Here is a 12,677-nt window from a genome sequence, read left to right on the forward strand (position 1 = left end):
TCCCTCTGATAGTTAGTTACATGGAATTAGAATAAAGGGCTCTCAAAGCCTCACATACAGAAATAACTAATTTTATTCAGTATGATTTTTCCTTCTTACTTTAAGATGAAACTTTATTTAATTGAGATTTTGCAGGTACAAGTTAAGTCAAGCTGATCAAACACTTAAACAAAATAATGTATTCAAAGATTGAGTCACATGTTTTTGATGAATGCATCCTTTCTTTCTTAAGGAGACAGGTTGCTGAAAATTTACATAATATAATGTTCAAATTTATAAATTCAACTACTTCAGAATGTACTGACAAATTTGTACTTGAGGAAACAGATATATCTTGTATTTAATTTTTAGTTCTAATCTCAAATCAAACTACTAATCTCATTGCTGTGATTTTTTAAATGGAGAGTGATATTGGGTGTTCTAAAAGGAGTAAGCATATCCTATCTTGTACAAGGCACCTGATAAGAACCTGGACTGTAATTCTAGGCGAGATCACTAATAATATCGTTAAAAACTAACTTGATAGTTAATAATCACATATTTATAGTAAATAAATAATACACTAGCAGTATGTTCATTCTTTTGTATTCTATAAGATTACAATCTTCATATAGCTGTACTCTCCTTAAAAGCTTATTCAGACAGATAGCGTAAACACTTCTATAAGCTAAACATCCTGTTTCTGTAATCAGTATATTTACAACAACATAGATCAAAATACTATACACAAATATATAAAAAATATCACTGGAAACATGGCAATGATGCAACTATAAGAATTTGGAATCGAGCCTGAAAAAATAGAGAGGCTTAAATAATTCTGCACAGTATGTCATTAAAGGCGCTGATCATACTGAGTGTTTTTTGGGGTTTTTTTTAGCAAAGTACAATATTGTGAAAGTGGTATCTCTTAAAGGGACAATAACACTCTTGCTGGCTTGACAGCTCCAGAAAATAAAAAATAGCCTTATTCTAAGTACTAGATGTGTTAGTGTCCTACCTGTTGTGTAAATTATACATTAAATCCTATTTTACTTGTCCAAAGGGTTCAAAAATATTTTTAAATCCAAGTCACATTTGAGAAGCTTTACGTCAGGCTTTTCAAATCATTTAGTTGAACTTTTCCAATTTTTTAAATTAGGTGTGTTAAGATGAAATTTGTATCATCAATTAATTGGAATATTGTAAAATAGTACAATTTGTTGACCAGAATAAAAATTGGGACATATTATTCAGTTACAACAGGAGTGGTATTGAGCCTTTAAAGCAATATCAATCCAAAAATGATTCAATTTCATTCAGTGTTTAAAATATGATTAACTAAAAATTTTGCTGCAATCACTATTTCATTGCAGTACCACCAATAAATATTGAGTCATTCGATGGGCCTCTTTTCCGTTCGATTGACAACATGCCGGGAGATTATCTAGATCTACTGTTGATGTTTTAATTTTCTTTTTTTTTTAAAATGTAGGCCTAACATAATCAATCTTAGAACATTTTAGTGTGAAGCTGTGAAAATTAGATATCGTCCAAAAAATGTAAATCACAGTCCTTTAACAGGCATTCAAGAACTAAATTTACCTATTGCAGGTCTTTCTTTAGGCCTTAAATGTTATATAAATTATGAATTAGACATGTATTAACATGCCAAGACCATAATCAACTCTCGATGCCATTGGATACTCAAGATTTTAACTAGATTAGAACGGTTCGGCCATTTAGTGATTCAATTCAAAAATGGGGTAGCGAGGCTTAGCCTCGAATATACCATTACCTTGGTTACAATAATACACAATCAATACACACGTCTTGTCAAAACTAAAAACAGTGATAACTTGGCTCAGAATAAAGTAATTTGAATGAAATTTTCAATATATTCATTTTGTATTATACTTTTTTGAACTATTATAGCATGAACGCAGAGCTCTTTATCTAAATCTTACATAACGCATCCTTAAGCAACTTTAAATAGATCCTATATGTTGATTCAACAACATACCAATTGCAGCTAAAAGTTAATATCTAAAATCATCCATTAAGAAAACCTCTAAATGTGTACTCCTACAAACATTATAAATCGTCAAATGTATGTAAAATTGTGTACTAAACATTACACACATTATCATTACTCACAATAATAACATTTAATTAAAACCAAACTCTTTCTTAAAACAACTAAAACTTCTCTAAATAGATATTCTAAATAAAACCAGTGATGAAATACAATAGAATACTTTCTTTACCTAAATTATTTTTTGGACTTTGTAAAAAATCATAAATTATTTCTCACAATGGCAAAAATACTCTTTTTAATGAACATTACTACATTACTTCTCACATTGCCAAAAGTGAGACTGCATTAGATAGCATCTTAATATTTCTCACTATGGTAAAAATTCTCTTTCCAATGAACATTACATCATCACATGGCTAAAAGTCAGATACAATCATATAACATCTTAATATTTGTGAACACTGAACTTTTCTACATCGTCAAAAATTATAATAAAAATGCAGTAAAAAAAAAAGAAATCCAACTAGAATACCTCTTAACACAACAAATCCAACAATAGAATACGGTTAGAATAATATTTTCATCTTAACATGTCAACGTTTGTGAATTGGTTACAATACACACAACTTGTAGTTAATAATCCACAACCTTCCCTCTAGGTTGTTCTTGATATAAATATGAACATTAACATCTACCTGTCCTATTAAACACAACACTAAATAGTTCAAAGTTTACTGAAGTAATGGAGAATTAAACCAATTGCTGTCCTCTCATCACTGTTCACATCCGCTCAACCGTGATCATGTCACACTTCAAACCACAGATGAAACTCAATAGAATGACAAAAAGTGTCGAACCACGAAAAATTGAAATAAAAGACCTTTGGATTCGATTGTTTGATTTATCTTAACAAGTTTTACACAAAGTTGACCAAAGGGGAAACTTTTTAGAGGTGATTTTTTGTTTTCTCTATTTTGATAACCCGTCAACAGTTCAACAGTATATAAAAAGTTTGCTGTTATTCAAAACATCATGTATTTTGGAAAAAAATCAAATTTCAAACACCAAACTTTAATCAAATTGTTCTCTATTAAAGGTGTATTTCTTTGAAGAAAGATACTGTATGAGTTGTATTATGATTATTATCAGAAAATCTGATATTGTAATGTTATTTCAGATAAATCTGCTAATGGTTGTATATATTGTGCTGTAGGATCAAAGAACTATTACAAGGACTAATGATACTAAAATGTCAAGTTTATATTGACTTGTTAAAGGATTATGGTATAGCCATTCATTAAGCATCACTTGTGATGATTTAAACGTGAAGTATGGTACTAAGTTGGGACAGACCTCAGTGATACAGTCGGGGTTATAAGGAAATAATCCTCTAATAAAAAAATAATCTGTACAAAAAATAACTTCCAACAAACTTGTATACTTCAACAAAATTTTTTAATACTGTTATCCATCTTACATTTCACATTCCCTTTAAGTAAAATGTGAAATAAGACATAAAACTGAGAGACTAATTTTAAACCTAGAAATTCAATCAAATAATTTAATTTTTCAGGTAAATTGCCGATGCTAATTCATTCATTGCTACACTTAAATGTATCCCTAAGAAAATTAACTGCACGAGAATAGTCAGCAATCTTTAAAACACAGCTGTAAGTCAAAAGTTTATTTTAAAATTTAATGATCAGACACAATAGATGACATCTTTGTCTTAAATGTCACAAGGAAGACGTAGATCTTAATATGGCTGACATCTTGAATTGCTTCTAAGAATACATTTATTTTACTGCCTGGTCTTGAAAAGTTGTGAAAAGTAGGGTTTCTATCTTTTGAAGGAAAATAATTTTTAAACGCCCTGTGAATAATGATATATATCACCTTTTTCAAGAGTTTACAGACACAAACTGTGAGATTAATGGCTTATATATTATATGTTTTATTCATTTCTTAAAAATAAAATTTTGCTTTGTACACTGTAGATTCATGTATATAATGCGCTAGTCCTCACTTCCACAGTATCAATATTGTATAGTATTATATAAATCTTAAATACATATATACTCAGTATCAATATTGTATTGTACTATAGATATCAGTATCAATATTGTATAGTACTATAGATATCAGTATCAATATTGTATAATACTATAGATATATAAATCTTAAATAATATAATATATACATATGTAAATTAAGTCAGTAATGTATGTGTAATGCAGTATATAAATGTCATGTACAAAGTATGTAATGCCAGGCAGTATCAATAATGTATACATGTGTAATGCGGGCAGTATCAACAAGCCAACAGTGAGGCTGATGTCCCATTCGAATGACTAGACAGCTGTCCTTGTCAGGCCCTCCGTCCTGCATCACTGACACAGTGGAACCACGCCAGAAAATCTGGATGAACTTTTTCGGCCAGTGCAGGGATCGAACTCCTGACCTCCAGGCTAGCGAGCCAGCGTCTTAGTCACTGTGATCCCCCATACCAAGTAGGAGTGATCCCAATTCATATCAAATATTATAATGTACATTATAATGCTCAAGCAGTATTATGTATATTATGAGATGTCCATGTCTTCCATTAATATATTTGATGTACTTTTGACCTGAAATTGAATATTTCATTCCTATAATATTTCTCCTTACCTTAATAGGATATGATAATTCACTTTGTGTTCCGCTATAAATCCGTTCACCCTGTGTGCCGCAATAGATCCTGTCGGCATATGCTGGATATCTGTGAGCAAGTAATTCCATAAATGCTGCTCGTTTATCCTCAGGGTCCTGAAAAACACCCCAAAACAAAAATAATGAATATTAGCCTGCAGACTGAGTTGTAATAAATTAACAATTTGAGGTCCCACACGATCCTGTGATTATGTGTGTAGGCTAATTGTTAATCAATGTTTTCCTCTTCTTTAATCAATTTACGTTTGTTTTCTTTCTTCATATTGAGTGATACGAGTCTCCATACAATGGGTCTTCATTTCTGGTGGTGAAAATAAATCTATTCTGGTAAAACATTGAACAATTTGACTTAATTTCCAATAACAAAAAGCTCCCAAAACATGTACACATATGATCTTTGTAATTCTAGTTCCTTACATGAAAACCTACTCACCAAAATGACCATTTTGGGCAGGTTTTCTGAGACTCCAGTTAAGTCCAGACAGTCATAAGTGGACTAAACACGCAATTCAGATCATAAGGTCAGTCATTTAGTCGTAGTGTTTGATCCCAGGAATAGGGTCACCTCGGGGGTTCCCAGGTTTCCCACCACTGCTAAATAACCTGAATTATTGATATGAAAATATACCATATGTTACTCCCAAATAACATAGTTTGTGTTGGTTGAACGTTAACCTACTTTTTTTCTTCCTATACATGTATATATACCAGATAAATAAGATATGATTTTATTATCATTAAAATCTTAATACATGTACCAAGTTTAGATTAGTTTATCAAGGTAACCATACTAACGGTACTACATGTAGTTTTTTAGTTATTTGTAATTCCATCCACCAAGTATTTAATAATAATCATTTTACCTTTTTTGCCATTTTCTGTCAAAATGCCTAAATATATTTTCTCATAATTCTAATACCTGGCTGCATGTTTACAAAAACATGATTTACACCAAATTACAGACTTTTCAGGAAGCCATGTTTTTACATGACATAGGATATCAACACAATGTCATTACCATGTTAATTTTAGTAACCAATTGTTACTCAGCTGATTTTTTTTTACATCTACATGCTTGTGCAGGTTATGTGTTGTTCTACACACCCAACATATGCTTCTATTTTAAAGAGGCAATATATGTTGAAGAAAAGCAAGTATTATATACTTTGGATAAAATAATGTAATATCTTCGTTTCGTTTCATACTTGTTCAGATTTTCTACATATCAGATGAAACATACACATGTAAATTGAGAATGGCTGACATCGACTCATTTATGCATATGAGTATATGAGTATATGATATTTTGGTATAATTGAAAGAGCTGCATTTTAATTGTTTACAATCAACATGTAAGAACATGACACAATAATAAAACTTGTCAGATGACTAGTAAAATTGTGTATGTTACATAATAAAATATGGAATTCACAATTAATATATTTCAAATAAAAGTCTAGTCATTCTAAATGTGTATGTATTTAGATATGATCTATAAAATCAGAACAAAATGAAATAAAGATATAATGTGATTTTGTCCTGACTATAATGCAATACTTGTTTGTGCTCCAAGCTGACAAAATATAGGCTGGAATGATCGAGATCACTAAATCAACGATGTGGCAACTATTTTAACCTTCAAGATTCTAGTATAATGTCTATCAATTATTTTGTTCAGATTTTAGAATAAGATATACCGTAGTTATAATGTCTCTTTAAGTAACCTGCAATACATTAAATACATGTGATGTATTAGCCTCGGGCTACACCAGTTTAATAAATGTCATAATTCATCTGTCAAATCGTGGTACAAGTTATTACAATAAAAAATCTTTTAATTAATATTCTAGATACATGTACCTGGTGTTTAATAATCTTGTATTGGTCAAATCAGTTATCACGATAAGGCAACATGGAGAAGATTTTAATTATAAATAAGATGACTTGGATCATCAACCTTCCACACCATCTTACATGATTTGGAAGAAATATAGGGATAGACAATAACCATCTTATTGTTTGGCAAAACCTATGTCAGATTGGTCTCCAGTAATATTCAATCAAAAATGTCCCAATAAGCGAAACGCACAACTACTAATGTATGAAGAATGATTCATAAAGTATATTATCTTGATTGGTTTTTTATCTATGCACTGGAGTAATAATTGTTTTCATGGAAACAAAGAAATTATTCAGAGAATAAAGCAAAGGGCGTATATCTACTATAACGAGTTTTAAAGTTTCTACTTAAGTTAATAGACAATTAGTAAATAAGACAATCCAAAATGTCCAAATGAATCAAGCTGTTAGGTACATAAGCACATCACAAGACATCTTTCTTTTAGTCAGACGCATTTATTGACAGGTAGTACACATGCCCTGTCTTGTGCATGATACCCATGGCAACTTAAATCTAAAAGAGAGAGACAGACAGACAGAAAGACAGAGATGGGGTTTAACTTCCACTCGACACAAACCAGGTCAATTCGGGAATAACATATGATTCAATTTTATTTCAATAATTCACTTGTGTGTAGGGGTCTTTAGCAGTGGGAGGAAACCGGAGGACCCGGAGAAAACCCTTGAGGTTGGACAGGCGACTCTACTCCTTGTCACATACTACAGGGGAATCGAAACCATGCCTGTTTACTCAATGGCAGATCTTATGATACATTCGGCCATCCAACCCCCCAACTCTAAAGGCGAGGTCTAAACCATTTGATCCAGAATTTCATTATGGAGATAAACAGTGCATGAAAGATATTATTCCTGGTATTCTGTCAAAGCAAAAAATGCCAACGATTGCATAAATTCCATGCCACATTTTATTCTAACAGGTCAGGCTTAAATTTCTTTCAGAATTATATCATAAGCCCTACTATGCAAAAAAAATCTATATCTTTTATATTTAAAACATACGTACACTAACTATGAGGTTTATCAGTCATGATTCTAACCATGACCCTATAATCAAATAATCAAACATTACTCATGATCAGAAATTGGCAGCTTAATCAAATATTAAAAAAAAAAATTTAAAAAAAGGTAAAAATCAAACAATGTTCCAGCAAACCTTCCAAAAACAAAACAATCAAAGCTCAAAAACTTACATAGTAATAGGCATTCCTGTAACTTGGCGGACGTGATGAGCACAATCGTCTCATTGTTGTAAAGAGTTGCAGCCAGCAATAGATAGTAACGATATTTGTTTATTTGTGAGGAGTTATGTCATACCTGCCGACTCCAACCACCAGATTCCAGCTATAACGCAATTCAATGTTCATTCTGTTTCCCTAGAGTCTATTTATAACATGCAAATACATAACACAACCCGTCTGCTAGTGTGGAGTCTAAATTCTAGTACAGAAATACTATATGTAATTCAGAATCTGCTGAGCTCTATTACATATTAGTACCATGCTTCTTAATTCACAATTCTGTCAATATTTCTTATTTAGTTAACCACACACCGCCAGAAAATTAGCTTCCAACAACTACATGTCAGTGTTTTTACACAAAAAAACTACACTTATAGATTTTCTACCATATTTATGATAGTGTTTTGTTTAACGACATGGTGCTATTCAAAATTCCAGAAAAAAGATCAAGTAGAATTCAAATTCAAAGTTTGATATTAATTTTCTACAAACCGAAAAATATGCATACTATCAAATTATATATCTGACGTTTACTTATGGACCTAAAATTTTAAATGTGGACAGATACCTACTTAGTAAAACCAAACACCACATCAAGCTTAAGTAAATGAACAATTTTTTGTGATATAGTCATTTGAAGTATAGTTATGGTAGTTATGCATTAGGCAGTGTAAGCTATTTTTTCCAGAACACTTGATAACACTTCTAATTGATATACATGTATGGAGTTCATGGCTAAAACATTTGTTTAACTTTGTACTCATCCCATGTAACTGATCTTGTAATGTATTCGTAGCTATGTGTGATTAAAGATATATTAGGCCGCGGTTAATTAACTGTTTGTTTCTCCTGACCCACCCACATGTCTGTTTTCATCCATAATAATTACGCACTTCCATAATTATTTGTTCAAATTTAGTGAGGTCAAAAATCTGTCCTGAAAAACTATATTTGTTTCCCTTTAAAAATGAACAATGAATTGACGCATTTAAATCCACTATTTATCGATGAACAAGACACAGAGGAAGTGATAAAGCCCTATCATTATATCTGTCATCCAAACCAAGGAATGGTAGCTACAACATTCACCAAGGACCACATAATACTCTATGAGACTCTTGTCATTTGTAATAAAATTCACAGAAAGATATAAATGTCTTAATTCCTGCTAAATTATTTTATTTAGGTGACTAGCAACCGTCCCAAAACTGCTGTCCCAAAACTCCCAAAACTGCTGTCCCAAAACTGCCGTCCCAAAACTGCCGCCATGTGATGAGGTACCGACAGACTGAGGTTACGACAGACTGACACGGCTTCACAGTATTTTATTAACAACAACACTACATAAACAGTCTCAAAAGGACACAAAGATACAAATAAATGTAAACAGTTTGATTAAGATAGACAAAATTTATATTATCATGATGCCATGTGCCGATGGATTCAAAGTTGAAGACAATAAACATAGGCCTACGGGCTATTGCCCATGCCATTGGTAGTATCTTCTTTCACGGCTAGAGAAATGACCACGTGTGTAGTAAATTCTTTGGACTGACATGTTAAATAATCTAACTCATTTTATATTCAAAAATTATTTATGTCAGAACAAATCATCAACCAGTTTGAAACAGGTCATTTAGTAACCTGTCAATGTAGAGACAGATAAAGAAATGAAATGCCAAGTCTTCTGATGCCCGGCTATTGTGCAACAGATATTTGAATCTATAAATATTTACTAAATGTGAATAAATTGTGGACACTGGTTTCCGTTGGGTTTTCAACGACCAAGTAACTGACATTAGTTATTGCTGAAATAGAAACAGCATGTTAATAATTAACTCATGTAGCATGTATATTTCACAAACTCAGGTTATGAGAAACTGACAATTAATTATCCGCAGCCTTATTCAACAAGCAGGTGTCTGGTTACACAACTACTAATTCTATTAAGACAAGATGTAATGAACTCAGCATGTAGTCATAAAAATCATACTGATATATTATCATAGCACATGCAATAATACACTCAAAACAACCATTACTATAATAACATACCATGAAAATAATATCATAATTATTACTTTTTTTATGTTATTAATTATTTTTCAAATGCAAAAACCTCAGAATGACCTGAATTTAATCACCTTCTTGATGTCAAGGTAACACGCAGTCCTACACTTCATTTCAAGATCAGCTAAACCCCAGAAAAACCCAAGAGGCCAGGAAGACATAGATAACCACCACTCCCACACTGCTTTTCAAAGAAATATGTTTACCCATACACAGTAGAGCTGATGTACTGTACACCTTTCACTAAATGCTTTATATTTTCTTAACCAAGACAATAGAGTACATTGTTTAATAAACTAGTCACAGTAGTTATAATAGTGTATTAATTATTAAGAGGATTGTCAACTGTGTCAATTCAAACCTTCAAAAAGTGTCTGGGTCAGTGTTTATTTTCCTAGTAATCTGATAAGGAAATGTAAAGCTTTACTGTGATAAACACCAAAAAAAAAACAAAAAAAAAATCAGCTAAACCCAAATGTTCTAAGTATTAAAGCAAGATAAAAGATACAACAACCTGCATGAGTCATCAGATAAAGATATAAATATATAATTATATTTGATATAAATATTGTAATCATGTATTTATGTACAGGTATATAAAATGTGACAAGACAATTTTGACATAAATATGATTTTTTTCTGTTATTCTGTGTTGGTGCAGTTTAATTCATTTTTGATCCATTACTCCATTTCATCTTGGATGAAAGACACTCTTTATAATAGGTTCTGAGGTAGTTTGAAGACTAAAGGGAGACAACTCTGTCAGAAATCTGATGTTGCTCCACATTGACTTCATTGTTAAATCCATGACATGCTTTTGAACATTCCAATGATCTTAATCTTTATAACCACAAAGAGCCCATAAGTGGTACAAAAATATGCTTTAACCATTTCAGATAGTTCCCTTATGTCACAATCATGTGATGAAAATATTGAAGGGGGGTGACCTTTTCGATTTTTTTCAACATTCAGTTAAATGAATCTTTGGGCTGTGACACCATTTTTCTGCGCTCGGTTAAATGAATCTATAGGCTGTGACACCATTTTTGTACAGGATTTCCACAATTCTTGTCTGATCTTTCTACCCCAAAATCATAAATATTCACCAAAATCTGGCAGGAAATATTGCTTCAAACACTCTACTTCCATTCTCTACACAAAAGTCAGCAGAAATTAGAATGCAAAAGGGGCGAAACAGAAAAACTACATTCAATTATCATAAGATCAGGAGAAGCAATTACTAGTCCACTGAATGAAAACATATCAATCATAAAAGATTATGTATATAATATAAATAGATCAACATTTTCAGAAATCATTAATAATCAACCAGATTTCGTTGTCTCATGAACATAAAAACTGTATCAATAAGATGATAACTTGAGTCGCTCACTAGAGCGTCCAAAACCAATCAATGGTCAGACGAATGTACAGGGTTATAAAAACAGGGTTGGTAAATATATTATAACATGAACATTGGTCAATGATTAGGGATATCCATTGATTTAGTTAATCAGTAAATGCAAAATGTTACATTTTTCTATTATTGGTGATTGTCATAAAAATATTTTGTCTATCATTTGAATACAAAAATGCATCATCAACTTAGTCAAGATACATAATTTCCTATTTTAGGTATATGCTACATTACATAAGTCATAAATATACCATCAGTTTAAAAATGAATAGGGGGGGGGGGTTCGATTCCCTGGTTGTACGTGACAAGGAGTAGGGTCGCCTGTTCAACCCTGTGGGTTTTCTCCAGGTTCTCTGGTTTCCTCCCACTGCTAAAGACCTCACCGTGCAAGTGGATTATTGAAATAAATTGAAGCATATGTTAGTCCCAAAATGACCTAGTTTGTGTTGAGTGGATGTTAAACCCTATTTCTCTCTCCCTCTCAAAAAATGGAGAGTACTGTTGATCGGACACAAACCAAAAGGACATAAGTTTGGAGATTAAAGGGACACAACTCTATCAGTAATATCTGAGATTTGAAACGATCAATAATTATTGCGCCTGATTTTATTATAGTAGCGAGAAATAGCTTGACATCAGACAACATTTTGTGTTAGGAGACAGGATTTTATAGCCCAAAAAAAACATGGCTTCCATTCATATTACTGATCCAAAGTGGGGACAACCTGACATCTAAAATAGATATTGATTTTATAACTCATTTTAAACAATTGGGAATAAAACTCAAGATACTCAGAGTTTAAACTTAACTTCATCCAATTCATGTCAGATACTCAAAATGTCACACAAATAGCTCAGGTTTTTAAATAAATCATTGAAGCAAACCTGTGCATAGAGGATAGGATCAATTGGTTTATAAATTTAAAAAAGCATTTTAATTTCGACCAATATAGGATAATTTTACTGCTTGTGACTAGAGAACAAACTTTTGATATTCTTCAAACAAAAAGAATACTAAATACTTAATATTAAGAAACACGAAGATTAAGTTTATCTATACTGTCTAACCTATTTTGATCTACATAAAAATACAAATTCGTTCTTTTATTGGGCATTAAATTGTTGTCTGCGCAAAAATTACTGAGTGCTTTAATAAGTGGTTCAATTACTATCTAAATATTCACATTCTTAAAAGCAACTAATAAAGACCAGTGTCTATTTATAGAATATGATCTTCAGTTAATGGAGGTACAAATTGATGTTAGAACATTCGATACCCTGCTGATGTAACAGATGATGGCCAGCC

General features: G+C 31.7%; 1 protein-coding gene across 4 annotated transcripts in view; it reads right to left on the reverse strand.

Moving 5' to 3' along the window:
- The window catches only part of LOC126832122 (coiled-coil domain-containing protein CG32809), a 101,437-nt gene that overhangs the window by 34,199 nt on the left and 54,561 nt on the right, over positions 1-12,677 (reverse strand). For all 4 annotated transcript variants that reach the window (XM_050562820.2, XM_050562821.2, XM_050562819.2 and 1 more), the window contains one exon: positions 4,685-4,822. In XM_050562820.2, the coding sequence (XP_050418777.1) occupies positions 4,685-4,822 (138 nt within the window). The remainder of the gene's footprint in view (positions 1-4,684; positions 4,823-12,677) is intronic.

The sequence above is a fragment of the Patella vulgata genome, chromosome 9, assembly GCF_932274485.2.
Source record: "Patella vulgata chromosome 9, xgPatVulg1.2, whole genome shotgun sequence".
In the NCBI taxonomy this organism is placed as follows: domain Eukaryota; kingdom Metazoa; phylum Mollusca; class Gastropoda; family Patellidae; genus Patella; species Patella vulgata.